Raw genomic sequence first — 23071 nt, forward strand, 5'->3', positions numbered from 1 at the left:
TGCAGCCAGAAATTGTCAGCCTGAAGCGGACGCCCCAGAACGCAGTGCCCAGCCTCTCTTACCACCGCGGGGCGGCCTCCCACGTGCCTCCAGTCCACAGGCCACCCACGGGCTTCCAGGCCTCCATCTGCCGCTGAGGGTCTCCGCAGCCGGGACCCGATCCAACACCCCCGCTCCGGAACCCTGCTTAGCCATCCCCGCGGCTCCCGCTAGGATCATCCTCTGCCGCCGCTCTTCCGCACTAGGCCACCCACGTGGCCCCTGGCTCCCGGCCGCCGCACCTCAGGACTAAGCCAGACACTCACACGGCCCCTGGCTCTCCACCTCCGATGCCCGGCTGACTCCTCCACCTGGTCCCAGGGAATACGGTCCGCCGCCGCTCTGCTGCACTAGGCCACCCACGTGGCCCCTGGCTCCCGGCCGCCGCACCTCAGGACTGAAGCCAACGGACTAAACCGCCGCTGCTCTGCTGCACTAGGCCACCCACGTGGCCCCTGGCTCCCAGCCGCCGCACCTCCGGACTAAGTCAGCCACTCACACGGCCCCTGGCTCTCCACCTCCGACGCCCGGCTGACTCCACCTGGTCCCAGGGAATGTGGATCGCCGCCGCCGCTCTGCTGCACTAGGCCACCCACGTGGCCCCTGGCTCCCGGCCGCCGCACCTCAGGACTGAAGCCAACGGACTAAACCGCCGCTGCTCTGCTGCACTAGGCCACCCACGTGGCCCCTGGCTCCCAGCCACCGCACCTCCGGACTAAGTCAGCCACTCACATGGCCCCTGGCTCTCCACCTCCGATGCCCGGCTGACTCCACCTGGTCCCAGGGAATACGGGCCGCCGCCGCTCTGCTGCACTAGGCCACCCACGAGGCTTCTCGCTCTCAGCCGCCGGACCTCCGGCCGCCCAGCCTCAGTCGGCCGCCACCGCAGATCTCCCGCTGCTGGCTCCCTTGTCATCCAGCGATAGCGGAGCTCCGGCTGCCCAGCCTCAGCCAGACCTTCCTGGGCAGATCTTCCGCTGTGGGCTGCCTGCGACAGCGGTGCTCCACTACAGACCTTCCGCTGCCAGCTCCCATTGCCAGCCAGCATCAGCCCTCACGGAATCCTGCCACAACCCCAGAGTCCCGACGCTGCTCCAGCCACGTAGTTCGCGCGGCCTACCAGACACAAGCTGGGGCAACCAGAACACTCCGCAGAACCCCTGCCTGCTCCACCACCGGACTCCAACCATGTGTGAGTAATTTTCCCTGCAACAACTCCAGATCTATTTTGATGCTATGCATTGACTCATATAGACTGATATAAGCCTGTGACCTCAGCTGCTATGCAGGGACTGTTCCAGACTAACTTCTATTAGCCTGAGTTTTTTAGCTGCTATGCTTGGCTGTTATATGGGCTGCTACTAGCCTGCGTTTATTAGCCTGCCACTGCTCCCCTAACAGACTGCTACATATGGACTGTCACCAGCCTGCAGCTGCCCCCCCCCCCATATGGACTCTTACAGATGATCTGGCACCTCAAAACTGTTGGGTATGGGCTGCTTCAATAAGGATTGCTACTAACCTGGGACATTAGCTGCTATGCACGGACTGTCTTAATCAGCCTGCCACTGCTCCCGGCACGGACTGCTACATATGGACTGTCACTAGCCGGAAGCTGCCCCCCACATGGACTTTTAAAAAATGGACTTTTAAAGATGACCTGTCTCACAACTGCTGGGTATGACCTCTAGCAACCACTTGCATGAAAACCTTCCGATGCGGCCTTCCTACCCTGCTCACACATGTCTTACTCCTGTATGATACAACCACTGTAAACTGTCATAACTCACACAATATGTACTGTATATGATTCGTCGATGCCACTGATACTTCTGCGGGTGCAGTGTCCGAACCGCTATATCACTGATGCACCCCCAGAGTACCATCACCTATACCAGAGCTGAACTCCTGGGATGGGAGTCCAAGGCCCAGGTACTGCCCCTGTGGGATACAGTCCTGGCTCACCTAGATCAGTGGACCCGAGGGTCCAGATACAGGCCTAGGGGGAGGAGAGCAGGCGAACAAGTAAGGCTTAAAAAGAAGGGACTGCGGTCACCCATCCCAGCCATCCTGCTAGCGAACGTTCGCTCCCTCCCGAACAAGCTAGAAGAGCTGCTTCTATTGCTTGGCAGTAAACCCACGCTTGGTAGCAACTCCCCGGTACTCTGCTTCACCGAGACTTGGCTGAATGACAACATCCCGGATAACTCCCTCCATCTACCGGGCTTTGATCTCTTTCGGGCAGATCGCATCCAGGCACTCTCGGGGAAAAAGAAGGGCAGAGGGGTATGTTTTTACATCAACTCCACCTGGTGCTCCAACATGACCGTCTTGCAGAAAAGCTGCTCCCCCGACATTGAACTCTTACTGATTAACTGCAGACCTCGGTACTCTCCCAGGGAATTCAGCTCCTACGTCCTGGCAGGTGTCTACATCCCTCCGGATGCTGACACCAGCAATGCACTGGGCACACTCAGCGATGCCATCTCAAGGTGGGAGACATCCCTCCCAGACTCTCTCTTCATCATACTGGGAGACTTCAATAGGGCAAACCTACGTCAAGAGCTGCCCCGCTACAAACAGCACATCTCCTGCCCCACCAGGAACCAGAACACCCTGGACCACTGTTACACGGTCCTCAAAGACGCGTACAAGGCCATTAGCCGAGCTGCCTTAGGCAGCTCTGATCACCACCTAATCCACATGATCCCCACCTACAGAAGACAACTCGAAACCACAAAGCCGCTAGTCAAGTCTGTGAAGAAGTGGACAGAGGAGGCGAAGGGGCAACTTCAGGCCTGCTTTGACAACACTGACTGGTCAGTCCTGGAAGCCCCCTGCCTGGAGGAATGGTCAGAGAATGTCACCTCCTACATTAGATTCTGCGAGGAGACATGCATCCCAGCGACAACCGTCAAGGTCTTTCCGAACAACAAGCCCTGGTTCAACGGAAGGCTGCGCAGGCTCCGGAGGGAAAAAGAAGAAGCTCACAATTCTGGAACACCGGAGAGTTTCAGGGAGGCCAGAAATACCTTGAAAAGAGAGTTGAAGGTGGCAAAGAGAGACTACTCCGACAAGCTGAGTCGCAACCTCCAGTCCAACAATGTCCGGGAGGTCTGGAAAGGCCTAAGGGCAGCCACCAACTTCAAGCCCCCCTCTCAACACATACTCCCGAGCACTGCACTAGCCGAGGATCTCAATAAATTCTATTGCAGGTTCGAGGCACAACCCACTCACCCTGCGGTTCAAACAACCACACCCTCACCCAAGCATCCACCCCCCTCCCCTCCTCTACACGCTAGTCATACTCCCCCAACACAGGTAACAGTCCAGGAGACCGATGTGCTACGGCACCTCCGGAAGCTAAACATCAGGAAGGCCTCAGGCCCAGACGGCATATCCCCATCTTGTCTAAAAACATGTGCGGACCAGTTAGCCCCGGTCCTCACTTCCATCTTTAACAGATCCCTGGAGCTGGGCAAGGTTCCCTCCTGCTTCAAAAAAGCCGACATCATCCCGGTCCCCAAGAAGCCAGGAGTCACGGACCTAAACAACTTTAGACCCGTCGCCCTAACCCCGATTATCATGAAGACCTTCGAGAGACTAGTTCTCTCCTACCTGAAGCTCCACACTGCCACCCTATTGGATCCTCTACAATTTGCATACAGAGCAAATCGGTCTGTGGAAGACGCCATTAATATCTGCCTTGCACATATCACTGAACACCTGGATAAACCGAAGACCTACGCAAGGATCCTCCTCCTGGACTTCAGTTCCGCGTTTAACACCATCTGCCCAAATATTCTGCACGACAACCTAGAACAGCTTGGTGTTGACCCAACCCTTTGCACCTGGATCAAGGACTTCCTTACGAACAGGACACAGCTAGTGAGACTCGGAGACTGCTCCTCCAGTGTGAGAACCACAAACACAGGCGCCCCGCAAGGGTGTGTGCTGTCACCGATGCTCTTCTCCCTGTATACAAACAGCTGCACCTCCTCTGTGGACACTGTCAAGGTCATCAAGTTTGCGGACGATACCACCATCGTAGGACTCATGGGTGATAAATCGGAGCGGGAATACCACAGCGAGATCGAGCGGATTCTCAGGTGGTGCTCAGACAACAAACTTGTACTAAACACAGCGAAAACGGTGGAACTGATAGTGGACTTCAGAAGGAACGCCCCACCACCCAGCCCAGTCATCATAGATGGTACAGAAGTCACCAGGGTACACAGCGCACGGTTCCTAGGCACCACCATCACGGAGAATTTGAGATGGGACGAGAATACCTCCACAACCCAAAAGAAGGCCCAGCAGAGACTGTTCTTCCTGAGGCAACTGAGGAAGTTTGGAATGCCCAGGGAGCTACTGACCAGTTTTTATACGGCGACCATCGAATCTGTCCTTTGCTCCGCCATCATTGTCTGGTACTCGGGGGCAAATGCAAAGGACAGGCTCAAACTCCAGAGAGTCATCAATGTGGCTGCGAGGATCATTGGGTCGCCCCTGCCACCCCTGGACCTTCTCCATGCATCCAGAATGAGGTCTAGGGCAAATAGAATCACACTCGACCCCTCCCACCCTGGTAATCACTTCTTCAGTCCCCTACGCTCGGGACGCCGCTATAGGTCCATCTACACCAAAACCACCAGGCGTAGGAATACTTTCTTCCCTCAAGCGATCACTCTCCTTAACTCAGACCCTCTCCCAAATTTCATCTCCTAAGCCCCTCCAGCACCCAGGGGCACAAACGAGCGCCCATAGGATGACATGGTCATCTTTGCATAACACTGTATACACCATTGCACTATATGGTGACAACTGCTCGATGTGTCACTGCTATGGTGCAATGTTCTCCTTATAAACTGTACCACGTGTAGGGTTACTTGCACTGTCATCACTGGCCAGTATGTTGTAATGTTTTCTATAAATTGTACTATGTGTAGTGCTACTTGAACTGTTGTCACTTGCCAATATGCTGTAATGTTTCGTTATAAATTGTACTATGTGTAGTGTTATTCGCACTGTTGTCATTGTCAATATGCCTTGTGTCCACAAATAATTCCGAGGGCGGCGCCTGTCGCACTTGGCGAATAAAGTCATTCTGATTCTGATTCTGATGAAGCATATGTATCTATCAGTTTGATCAGCTGATAGATTTGAAAGGTTTTGATTTGCTGTGATGACGTCCTGGTTTAATGCATGATTATGACCAGAAAATCGAAGCCTTACAAATCTATCAGCTGATCAAACTGATGACATGCTTCTCCATGAGCTCTCCTAAGCATTGCCATTCATACAGTCCACAGAGAAAGGCAAGCCGGGCACCATTAGTTTGCAATCCACCAATTTATTTCATCCCATCCATAGAAAGACACATGCAACAAGTAGCTGGTCTGACAGCCGTTTCGCAAGCTAAGCTGCTTGCTTCCTCAGAGACCATTAGAGCTAAATAACACATACATTTAAATACCCTACAATGTGATCACAGATAGTCATTGCGTTTGGTGCCGATTTTTCCCTACTGCTCTTTTGAATGAATTGCCATTCATAACTGGAAGCTCAGTGTAATAAAGTAGAATCTCGTTATAGTAAACTCTTATATAGTAAATCTCTGGTTATAGTAAACTCAGTCTCCAGGTCCCGACCATGTCCCAGTTTAAAAATACAATGTATGACAAATCCTAATATAGTAAACTTCTGATAAAGTAAACTACCATATATATACTCGCAAGCAAGCCGACCCGCATTCAAGCCGACCCCCCAACTTTTACCTGAAAAAACAGGAAAAAATGATTGACCCTCATATAAGCCGGGGGTAGGAAATGCTGGCCGCGTGATCCCCCCAGTGTGTCCCAGTATAGCTAGTATAGTGCCCAGTATAGCTAGTATAGTGCCCAGTATGGGTAGGTAGTGCCCCAGTATAGCTAGTAAAGTGCCCAGTATAGCTAGTATAGTGGCCAGTATAGCTAGTGTAGTGCTCAGTATAGCTAGTATAGTGCCCCGTATGGATAGGTAGTGCCCCAGTATAGCTAGTATAGTGCCCAGTATGGGTAGGTAGTGCCCCAATATAGCTAGTATAGTGCCCAGTATAGCTAGTATAGTGCCCAGTATAACTAGTATAGTGCTCAGTATAGCTAGTATAGTGCTCAGTATAGCTAGTATAGTGCCCAGTATAACTAGTTTAGTGCCCAGTATAGCTAGTATAGTGCCCAGTATAGCTAGTAAAGTGCCCAGTATAGCTAGTATAGTGCCCAGTATGGCTAGTATAGAGCCCCAGTATAGCTAGTATAGTGCCCCAGTAAAGCTAGTATAGTGCCCCAGTAAAGCTAGTATAGTGCCCCAGTATAGCTAGTATAGTGCTCAGTATAGGTAGGTAGTGCTCAGTATAGCTAGTAAAGTGCCCAGTATAGCTAGTATAGTGCCCAGTATAGCTAGTGAAGTGCCCCAGTATAGCTAGTATAGTGCCCAGTATAGCTAGTATAGTGCCCCAGTATAGCTAGTATAGTGCCCAGTATAGCTAGTATAGTGCCCCAGTATAGCTAGTATAGTGCCCAGTATAGCTAGTATAGTGCCCAGTATAGCTAGTATAGTGCCCCAGTATAGCTAGTATAGAGCACTGGTGACTCGCAAGCAAGCCGACCCCCCAACTTTTGACCCCCTTTTTGGGGGTCAAAAATTCGGCTTGCTTGCGAGTATATACGGTACTTGGCCAGATCCATTAAAATTTACTATAAGAAGGTTTTTACAGTATTGTATATGGGACTGAGCTCATCGTGTGAATAAGTGCACAGATCCTGATGAGTTGTCCTAATATTGATTGTTTTCCTTGAGAAAGGGATCCAGAGTGATCCCAAAACATTGGAATATCTTATGCAATCTGTTAGTAGATATTGATTTACATTTGGAGTGCTTGCTGGCCAGTTGGTTTTTCAATAGTCTTGGTGGTGCTGCCCACCAATTTTAAGTGAGGTTCTGTAGTACCAATTTCTATTGCAATTAACACATAAACACTATCGATGCCCTGATCCTCCAATCATTGGTTGATGACATCACATGGAACTCTATAATAGAAGTCAGCTAATCTGTCATCAAATCTCATGTTTCAGCTAGCGTCCACTTATTTGTACTTTCCCTATGAAAGGATACACATTACAAAGATTTTTGTTAAGTACAGATGTGGTTATACACATATACATATACACACCTCTTTAGTTTTTTTCCCCCTGAGGCCAGAGCCACAGCCAAGGTTGTCTTCTCTGAGGGAATCTATAGTGTCTCCATAAAGCAGCTTGAGAGCTCTTACCAGTCGGGCACATGAGCGACTGTGGTGAAGGTAGCAGTGGGGGTGGCAGTAGTCCACATGGGTGCAAATGAAGCTTTGTTGGTTGCATAAAAGGATCATAACCTATTAATTGTGAGAAATACGTGAGAAAAAAAATCCACCAATATTGGGCACAAATTTATTTCAAGGTAAAGTGGTATTCTACAAAAAGCTAATAAATGATCCTACACAAACTCTCTTTAAAGGAAACCTGAAGTTAGAGGGATATGGAAGCTTCCATATTTATTTCATTTTAAACAACACCAGTTGCCTGGCATCCTGCTGACCTTTCAGGAACCAGTAATGTCTGAATCAAACACCTGAAATAAGTATGTGGCTAATCCAGTAAGACTTTAGTCAGAAATATTTGACCTGCATGCTTGTTCATGGTCTATGACTAAGAGTATTAGAGTCAAATGAACCAGAGCTGGATTATCCACAAGGCAATCATAAGCAGTTGCCTAGGGTCTGGAGAGAGTCTAGGGGCCTGGTGGATGCTAGCCCCCACCAAATCTTACTAAAAACAAAGCCAGGTGACCATCGGGGGGGGGGGGGGGGACTGCTTCTTGCCAAGGGCCCCATTTCATCTTAATCCTTTTCTGGGATGAACAGCAAAATAGTCAGGCAATTTGCATATTTTTTTTTTTTTTTTTGTGACGCTGGAATAAATAATTTTATATCAATTCGCATGTTGTGGACATTCCTTCCTCCACAGAAGCCAGTGTAAGAAATGTGAAAAAAGAGTGAAACTAAAAAGCATTAACTTACTGTAATAAACATTTTGCTCTGTTTATGAAGATTTCTCCATAACAAGGCAAACTCTGTTTAAATATTCACTGATAGAGAGGTTTATATCTGCACTCTATATACGCACTCATAGAAAGGCTTTTATATTCACTCTATGGGCTTGATTCACTAAACCGTGATAACTCAAATATCACACCTTATCAAAGATCACACCTTATGAAAAAATATCACACCTTATGAAATTTACATTTACTGTAATGAACATTCTAGGAGAAGAAAGGAAGTTGTACATGATGTTCAACGTGGTCTGTACCAACATGTTACACATTCATCATGTACAGCTGCTTTGCAGACCTGTGCAATGTGGTTCACGTTCTACTTACATGCAACCAAGACATGTTACGATGATAGCTTTCCTCAGTGTTGCCTCCATCTGGCTCAATACTGGGTTCACTAGTGCTCCACGGGCTCCCTTCTTCTCAGAAACAAACATTAAACAAGCCATATGGTTACATAACCAAAATATGCAATTGGCCTTCAGATGATCCAGCTGTCCCAGCCATGCACAAATGATGTCACAACAGAGCAACACAACACAAAACCCCAGCACCCAACCGTTTTATCACTGGCAGGATTGGCAAAGACAAGCACAGCTATTGGCACATGTCCCCTTTTTTCAAAGGGATGGGACAAAAAAGTGGAGAACGAATTCTCTGCATCTTGGAGATGCTGCAGATCATTCAATTAATCTGATAAGAATCTATGCTAAACATTACAAAGTGAAAGGGAACATTGCCTATATATTTTAATGTTAATAAAAAAGCGTGTCCAAACAAATGATTTGATATTACTTATTTTTTTGAAGTGATTGATAAATTCATATTGTAATCATATAAAATGATTTCCTGTTATATCAGTTTAGAGTAAACTTTATCTTTAATTTAGGGTCTTCCATCTCAGTTGGATTTTCTATGCTATGGGCCAGCCAAATAAAGTAGTCAGTTCTTAATGTAAGAAAGTTTTCTCAGCTCCTGAGCTTTCAGTTATTGGTACCAAACTGGTCTGTGGTCAACATCATTTTCAACTGCTTTGATTTTTCAACTATGGATGGACATACTGTATATGGTACTTAGTTGATCTTATTACACTTTTAAGGCAGATTTTTAAAAAAGAGAGATAGGAAAATTGACTGTCAATGTACAACAGAAAGTGAGCATTAGAATCATCTTGTCATGGGAAAAAGTAGCTTTCTCAAACACCTTTTGAAATGTTCTCACTGAGTTACCTATGTCAGTTACTGTGTCCCTGCTCTGTGACAGCTGGATGTCATCATTCTCGGACCCTGAGTCCTGTCGGGTAAGTTTGGTGCTCTTTAAGCTGCCGGCCCGGCGAATGCTGGACAGGGAGCCCCCTTTCTTCACCCGGAAACTGCGGGTTCCTTTTATCTGGAGCAAGCGGGAGCCTCCTATCCTGATCTTCCTGCTGGGAGCTGCATTGAAAGAACACAAGAGGAATTGTTCCCTCTTTTCTGAATGTTGGTGAGCACATCTTACTAAATTTCCTTTGCTAAGAACAAATCAATTATTTTAACTATCCAATTATTCATTGTCAAGACTAAACTAATTGCAGCCATTAGGAAAAGGCTAAATAAAGAGTTTTTATCTTGGACAGAATTACTAAACCATACGTTTGAAACAGAAAAATATAAGCAGGAAATCTTGCACAATCTGTTTGTGTTACGTTCAGTATAACTAGGATTGGACTCACAGTAACCAAAAGACATCATGGAGTTTTGTACTCCACTTGGTATGAGGATGCAAAATAGGGCTCACTTCAGAGCTACAAAACTGGCATTTGCCAGTTCTACGAAATGGTATTTAATGGCAGACAGTGACAGTATGAGATGACAGCCACTGATATATGTTTCATCTAAATTATTTAGTAGTAATAACCATTTTTTTTCAGTTTAGAGAATCATCATTAAATGATGCTAAATTATAGAGACATATACCTTACAGTTATTTAGCCATGTAAAAACAGTGTCTGGCAGATTACTATGGAAATTACAGTTTCTTTTCAGGCACGTATTACACTGTCGGTGTGGCGGTCAAAAAAGGACCCAGACATTTGGGTGCCGCCTTAGGCTGTGGCGCTCAGAGGGTAATTTGGGTGCCAGCAAAAGATGGATCCCAAATTATGAGAAAAACAGCCAATTTGCAACTTTCCTGCAGTCAATGGCGTTCTGCAGGGACAATGGTAATTAACAGGATCAGGGTGAGACGGTTTTTGGCTTCACCTTGCGCCCAAATTTCCCGACGCTGTTTTTGCATGATTGCATGTTACGCATGTGAGGCCTACAATTTTGCTAATTATGATTAGCTTGTGTTCTTTAGTTAAAAAAAAAGGGTTTTTAAGAATTTGGTTCGACATTTATATCTATGTAATTTGCATTTCATTATTATTTAAAGTACATGATATGAAAGTAAAGTGGAATATAAACAGTGAAGACATTATACATATACTAACAGTGATTTTTGCTTGAGAGGAGTCAAAATTGCTAAAAAGAATTTTAAATTATAGTAGGAAGGCTATTCATGCATTTTAATAGCCAATTTTACAAATTCTGAGAAAGGGAGCATATACAGTGGGACGCGAAAGTTTGGGCAACCTTGTTAATCGTCATAATTTTCCTTTGGTTGTTACGATAAACAATGTCAGTTAAATATATCATATAGGAGACACACACAGTGATATTTGAGAAGTTAAATTAAGTTTATTGGATTTACAGAATGTGCACAATAATTGTTTAAACAAAATTAGGCAGGAGCATACATTTGGGCACCACAAAAAAAGAAATGAAATCAATATTTAGTAGATCCTACTTTTGCAAAAATGACAGCCTCTAAATGCTTTCTGTAGGTTCCAATTAGAGTCTGGATCCTGGTTAAAGGTATTTTGGACCATTCCTCTTTACAAAACATCTCTAGTTCATTCAGGTTTGATGGCTTCTGAGCATGGACAGCTCTCTTTAACTCACACCACAGATTTTCAATTATATTCAAGTCTGGGGACTGAGATGGCCATTCCAGAACGTTGTACTTGTTCCTCTGCATGAATGCCTTAGTGGATTTTGAGCAGTTTTTATGGCCGTTGACTTGTTGAAAGATCCAGCCCCGGTGCAGCTTCAGCTTTGTCATTGATTCCTGGACATTGGTCTCCAGAATCTGCTGATACTGAGCGGAATCCATGCATCCATCAACTTTGACAAGATTCCTAGTCCCTGCACTGGCCACACAGCCCCACAGCATGATGGAACCACCACCATATTTTACTGCAGGTAGCAGGTGTTTTTCTTGGAATGCTGTGTTATTTTTCCTCCATGCATAATGTCCCTTATTGTGCCCAAATAACTAAATTTTAGTTTCATCAGTCCACAGCACCTTATTCCAAAATGAAGCTGGCTTGTCCAAATGTGCTTTAGCATACCTCAAGCATTCTGTTTGTGCTGTGGGTAGAGAAAAGGGTTCCTCTGCATCACTCTCTCGCATACAGAATCTCCTTATGTAAAGTGCGCTGAATGGTTGAACGATGCACAGTGACTCCATCTGCAGCAAGATGATGTTGTAGGTCTTTCGTGCTGGTCTGTGGGTTGACTCTGACTGTTCTCACCATTCGTCGCTTCTGTCTATTCGAGATTTTTCTTGGTCTGCCACTTCGAGCCTTAACTTGAACTGAGCCTGTGGTCTTCCATTTTCTAAATATGTTCCTAACTGTGGAAACAGACAGCTGAAATCTCTGAGACAGCTTTCTGTATCCTTCCCCTAAACCATGATGGTGAACAATCTTTGTCTTCATGTCATTTGAGAGTTGTTTTGAGACCCCCATGTTTCTACTCTTCGGAGAAAATTGAAAGAAGACGGAAACTTACAATTGACCCCTTAAATACTCTTTCTCATAATTGGATTCACCTGTGTATGTAGGTCAGGTGTCACTGAGCTTGCCAACCCAATTTGAGTTCCAATAATTAGTTTTAAAGGTTTTGGAATCAATAAAATGACAACAGTTCCCAAATTTATGCACCTGCCTAATTTTATTGAAACAATTATTGTGCACTTTCTGTAAATTTAATAAACTTAATTTCACTTCTCAAATATCACTGTGTCTCCTATATGATATATTTAACCAACATTTTTTTATCGTAACAACCAACGATCTATACAGGAAAATCATGACAATTAACAAAGTTGCCCAAACTTTTGCACCCCACTGTAACTACCATAAGTTATAGCCTCTTGTTTGGAGAAAATCTCAGTCCTATTGTAAATTCCAGTATCATTTAAGATGATAGCAGAAGAAAAAATTTGATCTAACAGTTGCTTGAAAATTCAGAATTATTTTATTATTTAAGGAAATGTTGACTTGTGTTTGTCTGGGCATGACTATATTAGATACAGCATTTGAATTGGTTCTCCTTCTTAATAAATAAAAACAAACACACACGCACAGTATATCATATTGCTGTTTATACTACCATTATCCTTCCACCAAACTGTCCATAAATAATATTTTTACAGATAAAAACTAAATAAATGTGGCCTGATTTTGAAATTTCATCCATAGAGTATTATGCTTAATTGAAAATATATAAATACTTTAAATATATTAAAAAATACAAGAGGTATTAAAGCAAACCTGGAGATTAATATTTGAAATAATGAATTGTATGTTTAGTACAGCTAAGAAATAGAAGATCAGTAGCAAAGAAAAAAGGCTCATGTTGTTTTCCAGTACAGGAAGAGTTAAAAAAACGTGAGTTATCTATGCAAAAGAGCTTCTCTGAGCTCTTTGACCCAATACAGTCTTATTTTCTGAAGCACTTAAACAGCCAAGAAACAGTGAGAGACAGCTTGAGATAAGGTTTTACTGCAGGGAAGTTCAAATAGGCATTTTTTTCTGTTCTATTCTATGGCTTCAAAGACAAGGGCCCATATGCAATTAACTTTTTCTCCTGAGTTTTCTCCTAGGTATTTTCAAACTTGTCAATAAAATGGCTTTTAAATCACTAGCAGGAAAGAAAATACTCAAAATAATTTAGATACGTTTTCACCTACTTTTTCATTTGCAAAGGGCTGAAAAATGATGTGAAACACAAGATGAAAAATGATCTCCTAGGAGAAAACTCGGGAGAAAAAGTGAATAGCATATGGGCCAGAGTGTGGTTTCTAAACTGCAAATATGACAGAATGATGCAATGTTATAAAAAAAAAAGCTATGTAACTGAAATTTAAAAATATGAGACTTTTTTTTTTTGCTATTAATGTTCTATTTGTTGTCTTTACTACACATACATATCATAAGAGGGTTTTTTTTGCCTCAGGTTTGCTTTCAGTTAGCAATATCAAGTGAATGTGACATTATTGAAAAGCATTATTCTGCATCTTAATGTAATAGTAGTATTAAGACAGTTGGGCCATACACAATTCACTTTTTCACCTGAGTTTTCTTCTAGGCGATTATTTTTCATCTTCAATTTAAAATAACTTTATAGCACTTTGCAATGGAAAACATACCATAAAGTAGGTTAAAAAGTGCTGTCAACATTATTTTGAGTATTTTTTTTGCTTGCTGGTGGAATAAAGGGCATTTTATTTACAAGATATGAAAATATCCAATTAAATCTTAACTTAAGATAAATGGTAGCACATTTTACTTTGTACAGTGCCACGGAATATGGTGGCGCTTTATAAATCAATAATAATAATAATAATTGCAGTACTTTAGTTGAATTGTACAAATATTATTCTATTTTTGTTTACAAATTAGTACTAAAAAAATATAGATTTTTCTATCTTTTTAATTTATTTTTTTTGCAAGAAAATAAATATTACATTTTCAGTGTACTCAGTGTAAATTTTTGTTTTACTGCTGTAAAATTAATAAAAGTACAGAACAGAACTTAAAGTGGACCCAAATTAAAAATACAAGATTTCAGAAATAAAATCTATTTTCTAAATTATAATAATAAATTGCAGCCTTTTTTCAGTTGCATGATGACAAATCTAAAATATTTTACATTTATTGGAGCAACCCCTCCCTTCCTTTCATATTGCCGGGACATAATCCGGCAGTCTGGTGGAGTAGATGGTGTCCAGCAAAGGAGGAACTGCTAATGGCTGCCACCTGTATAACCCTAGTTATGAAAAGAGAAGGGTGAAAAGCATGCACTGAAATGCTCATAGGCTTTAAGGAGTGTTTATTTATCGTTGTATGTGTCAGAGTAGTGCAACTAAATATGTTGATATAAAAAAAATGTTTGGTTTGGGTCCACTTTAACTAACCATCATTAACAAAGTCTTTCAGATTGGCTTCTGGAATGTTAGACTTTTTTTTTACTACAGTGGCAAAGTAAGACAGTTTCTGCTTATAAAACTTGCCATTCCAGACTGCAAGTGCCACTACAAAAATAATAATAAAAATAATAATGATACATTAATTTGTAATATTTCATGTCAGTAAGTATAGGGCCAGTATGGGATTCCTTCAAAAGAAAAAATGCATATCCACACATAAAATAGGTAAACTAACTTAAAAAACACAATTTATAAATATACAGTTTGATGAAAGGATTCAAAGCTGTACTGTATAAACTTTATATGCATTTGTCAGCTGTTTAGTAGGCTTTTATTTCTTCCATTTATAATAATGATTTAAAAAAAAAGATAATGAAGGCTTATCATACTACATAAGAGCTATAATTTTCACAAAATATTTTACAAGCCTCCAAAACCGTTTTTTTTTAAAGAGTAATAAATAGTTTACAGAAACAGCCTCTATCACACATACTGCAATATGATATACAAATGTTAAAAAAAAATCCAAAATGGGGCTTGATTGAAGACAGCACCACAGGAGAAAAATTAAAATGACACAATCCACCTAAAATGGACAAAATTGGCACAAAAAAACATACTTATATACTGTACGTACTCTGACCTCCGCTATTATAAATGTCTAGTGTATATCAGTCCCATGTTATATATTAACAATAAACAGATTGTGTAAGATATTTTGTTTTAAATGGCAAAAGGAGACTTCAGAAAGTTGTGATAACTACATATGGAGGCCAGAGAGGTCAAAATGAAGTTAGTCAATTTAAAAAGCAATGAAGTCTGCGAGAAGCCTTTTGCCACAGCAGAAAGCATTACACCACTGCATAACATTAAATTAGTCTTTGTTAGAAATGTGAGTTCTTGTACACATAGAATAAGACAGTAATTTTCAGCTTTAACAACCATAAACAAGTTTGTATAACAAAGCATAAGGTACAGTCTGGTGCTCAATTCTTACCAATAATACCTGCAGGTGTATTTAAATTATACTGATGACATTTTAGACTTTAAGAAAGTAGTTCAATATTATAAACAAATCAATCTTTATGCTTTAAAAAAAAAGTGTATATAGCAATTTTTATTGTACGACTTTATTAGTCTTAGTACAGTACTAGAATTTGTTATGAAATCTAAAAATATAAGAAATGAAGGTTTTGATTTGCGTAGAGCCATCTGCAGGTTTGATTTACAAGTTTCTTACCTCAAAAACATTTTTCCTACTGCAGTGTAGTAAATAAAAGTCCATAGTAAATAACTTGAGCTTATGAAATAACAAGTCAGGAAGCTTGACCTCTGTCATGCTAAGCATGTTTACTGCAATAGTAAAACAAGTCGGCAGTTTGCAGTCAAGCTACCGTCTTTCCCCGAATTTAAGACCTCCCCCTAGAGTAAGACACCCCATATATTTCGAGTATGCCCGAAATATAAGACATCCCCCTAATATAAAACCTAGTGGCAGACCTGTTCCTGCTCGATTGTCCGCCCGCTCCCTTTACCTCCCCTGCTCTTGCTGCTGTTCCCTCGTTAAAGTCCGGAATCCTCTGCTGATTATGCCTGTCATTAATCACACCGCAGATTAGCGGTGACTCGCTGTGAAAGCAGCTACAGGAATGTATCCAGTAACAGTGCCGCCCTATACAGGAAGTGGTCTCTGTTTACTTCCTGTCGGCGCTGTTACCGGATACATCCTTGTAGCTGCTTTCACCGCGAGTCACCGCTAATCTGTGGTGTGATTAATGACAGGAATAGGCAGAGGCTTCCCGGACTTTAACGAGGGGGACAGCAGTGAGAGCAGGGGAGGTAAAGGGAGCGGGCAGGCAAGTGAGCGGGCGGGCAGGTGGTGTGTAAAATGACAGGCATAAGGAGAGGTTTCCGTTTAACAGGGGGACAGCAGCAGGAGTAGGGGAGGTAAAGATAGCGGGCGGGTTGGGGGAATCTATCTGGCTACCACCATAGAATTTAAGACCTCCCCGAAAATAAGACCTAGCACAAATTTTGAAAGACAAATTAATATAAGACAGTGTCTTATTTTCGGGGAAACACGGTAGCAGCTGTAGATCCAAAAAGCAAAGCAATTTTACAAGTGGTAAAGTTTTAAAACATCTTTAAAATATGCAATCATATTGAGCCAATGGGTATACAGTAGTATATAAAGAAAGTTAATTTCAATCAGATCATGTTTTCCCTGACTTGTACAAAAACACTGTTCTTTATGTGCAGCTGGATACCCAGTGGCTGTGCAATGGTTAAGGGCTTTGCATCTGACACAGGAGACCTGGGTTCAAATGTCGGCTCTTCCTGTTCAGTAAGCACCTATTCAGTAGGAGACCTTGGGCTAGACTGCCTAGCACTGCTACTGCCTACTGAGAGCATCATTCTTTAGACAGCTAATATGCTTTATATTAAATAAAGCATCAGTTGTGCTGAACACATTCTCATTGCCTTTAGAGTAAATATAACATTGGGGTGTGATAATTTACCTACTCCCAGTGTTGGGACAGGTTTTTCCTCACTTCAGTGCACCCACGCTACTCACAGCTTATCTCTTTGCAGCTTCTGACTCTGCAAGTCAAGTGACATGCATTAAGCTGTGCGGTGTGGAGTTGCATTGAAGAGAGGAGTGGGGACCTGTCATGCCGCTGAAAGTAGGTTAAGTATCATCCTCTGCTCCCACTGCTCTGAAAGTCACCACAAGAGTGATAGTAGTACAGTACTGATATCATGTATAATATAAAATGTAATAATTACACTACATCAAAATCATATATGACATAATTAAATTATATACTATGCTCTGGACTGTGTTTTATGGACTGTGTTTTATTAGGCTCTTGGATTCCCCTCCCACCCCTCACCCAGTCTATAAGAAAAAAATATTTTGCAAGAAAGCAGTCCATGGTGCAAAAAAAGGGTGGGGAACCACAGCCCAGCGGTAGTGAGCACAGGGACATGCTAGTAAGAGCTGCAAGCTCATTAAAAGCTACAGAAATACAGATGCAGATGTACTGTCACTGAGAACACAAGCAGTTAAGAAACACAATAAGCAGTGGGTACTGTGGCAGTGGGCAAACATACATGTATCAGAAGTCCATAAAAGTGGGTGGAGAATCTGTTGAAAGCAGTAACTGCAACACAGATTAGCAGCCACAGATGTTCCAGTGAATCCTCCAGTGGATATTCATCTTCCTGAACTGAAAGTCTAATATTACAATCCAAGAGGATACTCATTTGTAATTTATATTTTTCAACATAAGAAACCATGTTTAATCAGTAAGGAGGTGAACATCTACTTTGTAAGATATTAACATCCCAGTTTTAGTGCAGGCATTTGTTTTGTAATTTCTTCTCTAATGAAATTATTTATTACTTTTTTTTAAATATCTCCCTCCCTCCTCCATGACTCCGCACCGCCCCCCGACGTCACGCTGCACCGCCGCTCAAGCCATCCATTGGCTGCCGGGTCCTCGGAAGATCAAAGAGGTAATGGGGCGTCCGGGTCACGCTGTGCAGCGCTCTCAGCACAAGCAGGTTTCAGCCAGCCCGACCTGAGCACGGGATTACCGCTATGCACATGTAAATCACAGCCCTTGCTCAGGTCGGGCTTACCACCAGGGGGGTTAATAAAAACTATTTTTAATTGTTCTACAGGGTGGGCTATTTATATGGATACACCTTAATAAAATGGGAATGGTTGGTGATATTAACTTCCTGTTTGTGGCACATTAGTATATGTGAGGGAGGAAACTTTTCAAGATGGGTAGTTACCATGGCGGCCATTTTGAATCCAACGTTTATTTTTTTCAATAGGAAGAGGGTCATGTGACAAATCAGACTTTTTGGGAATTTCACAAGAAAAACAATGGTGTGCTTGCTTTTAACGTAACTTTATTCTTTCATGAGTTATTTACAAGTTTCTGACCACTTATAAAATGTGTTCAATGTGCTGCCCACTGTGTTGGATTGTCAATGCAACCCTCTTCTCCCACTCTTCACACACTGATAGTAACACTGCAGGAGAAATGTTAGCACAGGATTCCAATATTTGTAGTTTCAGGTGCTGCACATCTCGTATCTTCACACATAGACAATTGCCTTCAGATGACCCCCAAAGATAAAAGTCTAAGGGGGTCAGATCGGGAGACCTTGGGGGCCATTCAACTGGCCCACAATGACCAATCCACGTTCCAGGAAACTGTTCATCTAGGAATGCTCGGACCCGACACCCATAATGTGGTGGTGCACCATCTTGCTGGAAAAACTCAGGGAACATGCCAGCTTCAGTGCATAAAGAGGGAAACACATCATCATGTAGCAATTTTGCACATCCAGTGGCCTTGAGGTTTCCAATGATGAACAATGGCCCCACTATCTTTGTACCCCATATACCACACCATACCATCAATTTTTTGTTCCAACAGTCTTGGAGGGATCTATCCAATGTGGGTTAGTGTCAGACCAATGGCGGTGGTTTTGTTTGTTAACTTTACCATTCACATAAAAGTTTGCCTCATCACTGAACAAAATCTTCTGCGTAAACTGAGGGTCCTGTTCCAATTTTTGTTTTGCCCATTCTGCAAATTCAGTGCGCCGATCTGGGTCATCCTCGTTGAGATGCTGCAGTAGCTGGAGTTTGTAAGGGTGCCATTTGTGAGTAGCTAATATCCGCCGAAGGGATGTTTGACTAATGCCACTCTCCAGTGACATGCGGCGAGTCCATTTCTTTGTGTTTAATAACCTTGCGTTATGCTAACTATACTTATATGTGATTTTTTTTTATGCTAATTGATGCACTGCTGGTTGTTACTACTGGTTGTTACAATAAATATGCAGATTGCCTTTTTAAATTGATTAACTTTTCTATCATCTTGATTTACTTAATATTAATAGTGTCCTTGCCTGAAAGGAGGATCTTTATCTGTATATTCTAGAGCAATTTATTTACACCTGGGCTAATTACCCTAGCGCAGTTCAGGTAAACTTATTTTACTTACTGCTGCTGACCTATACGCTACAAGAGGTGCAGAGATTCCTAACTCATCTCCTAGGTAAATTAAACTGCATTTTTTTCATTTAATTCACCCATTAAGACTATTAGACAGGCACTGATACAGGTTCTTCTCAGTGTTTCATAAGTACTGAGATGGCGGGATGATACAATCATATCTTGTACAATTAAGATCATATTAAAATACATATTTATGCAAGAGAAGGTAAGCATCTTATACATTGCTCTGGCTCTGTCTTATCTGTTAGTCTTTTGAAATATACCCATTGCAGGAAACTAATCCACACTGAGCCAAAGCACTGTGCACCAATAATAATTTTACTGTAGATGGTGCAGCATCTTCCTACCTTTCTTCTCCTCAAATCCTGTGTCAGACTTCAGGGTGTGGCTGCTACTATGCAGAGAGTCTTTAGAGTCTTCATTCTCATCTAGGATTCCAGCAAAACTGATTTTCCTTTCATACCTGTGGCGGTCCATCTCAGGATCAAGACGCAAGCGGCAAGACTCCAGGTCCTAGTGTGGGGTCATAACGCATAGGGTATTACAGGTCTGCTCTCACTTGACATTAAAACATGGTATTTCAAAGCTGTGGCTGCAAAAGACTATTATACAAAGTTATTTGGGGCACTGTGTGCAAACATTTAATTGCTTGGCTTGGAAGTGTGCAAAAAGAAGCACCATTTTCTCTACCATGAAACAGTAAAAATTATTGTATAAAAAAGCTAACAGTTGGATTTAGCAGAGTATCTGTATAGTAAAGGTGGCCACTAATGGTCCAATTTCTAGCGAAAAATCATTTGCACGATCTGAAATTCTGATCGGAAAAAACAATTGTTCACTACACCATCAACGAACCAATCTTTGCTTCCTATCTATCACAACCAATCAAGAAAATTCAAATTTTGGTTTAACAAAAATCCAGTCTGACAATTTTTTTTATAATCGTTCATAATCGATTGTGCACATCAACTGAAATTATTTTCAACCAATCTGATCAGAATTTCTGATTGTTAAAATAATTTTTTTGCTAGAAATTGGACCACTAGTGGCCATCTTAAGCCAGGCAGGGCTGCAGTCAGGGCGGTATGACTAGTACCGCCGTATGGGGCACACACATAGTCTGAAGCCTTGAACAGTGGCCATGTCACACAGGCTCCAGCTATGCTAATGCAAATCATCTTCCTCCCTTCCTCCCTCTGTTGCAGCGGGGGTCCTGAAGGAGAGGGGGAAATAGAGTGCCCCCCCCCCGCCTTCGCATCGGAATTAGATATGTGTTTTTATGGGGGGAGAAACACTGAACATTTACATGTGTGGGGACAGCACGGGGGGGGGGGGGGAGTGGTGGTGACAGCAGCAGCAGTGGAACCGACTGTGACAAAGGCAGGTGAGTAACATTTGTAAAATGCATGCGGTGGCCAGCTTCATAGGCTTTCATCTGTCGCTATCCGCAGCCGAAAAAAATTTGCACGTTGGGACTTTGCATTAGGTACGCAGATCTGAACAAACACATCCATCAAAGAAAAGAAATGTGAACGGTTCCTATACTTTACATGGGAACTGTTTGCATGTCTGGAAAATGCTGTTTTTTTTCCCCTAGTGTGGATCAAGCCTTATGCATTGCTGATTCAGCAACACATAGTGAATTCCTCAGGAACATCAGAAAGTGCATTCCCGACAGTGTTTAATGTCCACACTTGTGTGATGCACAGCACTATGTCCCAGTGAAGCACTGCGGAATCCACATCCACACTTGTGCGCTGGCTAGCAACGCAGGTGACCCCATCATGCACCTTTGTCCCTAGCTTCACATTCCTGAACTCACTGAGTGTTTTAAAGCCAGGGGACCCCCATGTGATGTGATTCTACCTCCTATGCACCTAGAAATGACTAATTCATTCTAATGTTCTGTCTTATTTACTTTCTGAAAAAAAATGATTAATGCATGGTAGATTTAAACTTACCACAAGAGGCTCAGCCCTAGGTCTGGGCAGACATGGGAATGTTTCCCTTAAGAAAGTGGTGATCTCCAGGAGCAGCTGACATGCAGACATCTTCAGGGCAAAAGGACAGCCACACTTTGTTGGGTTTACGGAACCTATAATGTGATATGTTTTGTGAGGGGAGAAGTGGATGCCGAGAAATGTACAACCGTCTTACTATTTACCAGACATTCAACACCAGAGATTAGTCATCATGGGTAAAAAAGAGAAGAATTGCATTGCAGACCGAATCTAGCACTTCCATTTAACAATGTGAATAGAAGGCACCATATTTTATTGGTATACTTAGTCTTGTTTGTTAGTTCTGTGTGCCTATACTGCCGCTTCTCTTTTCTTGTAAAACGGACTTTAGAAGTTTATGAACAATAAAATTAAACTGATTAGGTACAGTGAGGAGAGTGGTCACTCTCTTGGTTTGGTAGAATTGCAAGGGTCAAGATGACAGCTTTACCACGTATCCTATACCATGTCCAAACCCTCCCTATTTATATCAGAAAGTGTTGGATAGCTGAACTCCAGAAACTCCTCACACACTTTGTTTGGGGTGGCTAACCAGCTAGGATAAAGAGATCTAAGTGACCTAACCCCTGTCTTCATCTCTTTGATCCATTACTTTATTTCAAATTATCCATGGTGCACTGTACTTTATAGATGGCTCTTCACCATTTGTATATATTTGTGTCAATGATGTTAATTATTTGAGTTGTATCATTAAATCTAAATGGGCTTCTCACTCGTTTCCACTTGTTTTGCCTTTTCTTAACTTCCTTTTGTATTCCAATGAGAGACTTGTTGTGGGTCTATTGTGTGTAATGTACTTTTCTGATGTGTTGGCTTTTTTTAAAAGAATGGTTACAAAAATAAATAACATTAAAACTGATTTATGGCTTCATTAAAAATTGGAATGCAAAAGACTTTGCTAGTTGATGTTGAGGTAACTTAGTAGCTACACCCATTCACACAGCTTGTGGTAGAGAAACAAGGGCCCCTATTCAATAAACCTTTTCTCCTAGGTGATATTTTCACACATTGTTAACAAAATGCCCTTTAAGCCACCAGGAAGCAAGAAAATACTCAAAAACATTTTGATAGTACACTCTCACCTACTTTTTGGTAGTTTTTCATTTTTAAAGTACTAAAAAAATAGTCTTAAAGACAAATGAAAATATATCTCATAGGAGAAGTCCCATGAGAAATCGTTAATTTTAGTTGGGGCCACAGATCTGACAAGTTAATGCCACAGTAAACCGTGAGTGCCAGTGATATTGAGAATATCCTTATGGCTGCATTAACTCCCCCCCCCCCATATTAACTGTTCACGGGTCAAGCAATACTTTTCAACCACTGATTTTTCTCAGGAACAATGATTCTAAAATATCACTGGCACCTCAAATAAGAGTGACATGCAATTCTTTTATTTTTATTTTTTTTAAATGTAGCCTCCCTCAACATAGTACCTAACCTCTTATATGACAATGTAGCTTACGTGGCCCAGTGTGAAATTGCTAGTAAGCTTATTGGTCCTTCTCCTGAATAAAAACCAGCCTACATAGTTTTCAGCATA

The 23071-nt window shown here is 42.4% G+C and overlaps 1 protein-coding gene across 22 annotated transcripts in view; it reads right to left on the minus strand.

The window, feature by feature from the left end:
- The window catches only part of UNC80 (unc-80 homolog, NALCN channel complex subunit), a 261092-nt gene that overhangs the window by 138801 nt on the left and 99220 nt on the right, over nucleotides 1–23071 (minus strand). For all 22 annotated transcript variants that reach the window (XM_068245196.1, XM_068245188.1, XM_068245180.1 and 19 more), the window contains 5 exons: nucleotides 21469–21602; nucleotides 19855–20020; nucleotides 9399–9602; nucleotides 8497–8588; nucleotides 7250–7450 (listed from right to left, as the gene is read on the minus strand). In XM_068245196.1, coding sequence (XP_068101297.1) covers nucleotides 7250–7450; nucleotides 8497–8588; nucleotides 9399–9602; nucleotides 19855–20020; nucleotides 21469–21602 — 797 coding nt within the window. The remainder of the gene's footprint in view (nucleotides 1–7249; nucleotides 7451–8496; nucleotides 8589–9398; nucleotides 9603–19854; nucleotides 20021–21468; nucleotides 21603–23071) is intronic.

Source organism: Hyperolius riggenbachi, chromosome 7, assembly GCF_040937935.1.
Source record: "Hyperolius riggenbachi isolate aHypRig1 chromosome 7, aHypRig1.pri, whole genome shotgun sequence".
In the NCBI taxonomy this organism is placed as follows: domain Eukaryota; kingdom Metazoa; phylum Chordata; class Amphibia; order Anura; family Hyperoliidae; genus Hyperolius; species Hyperolius riggenbachi.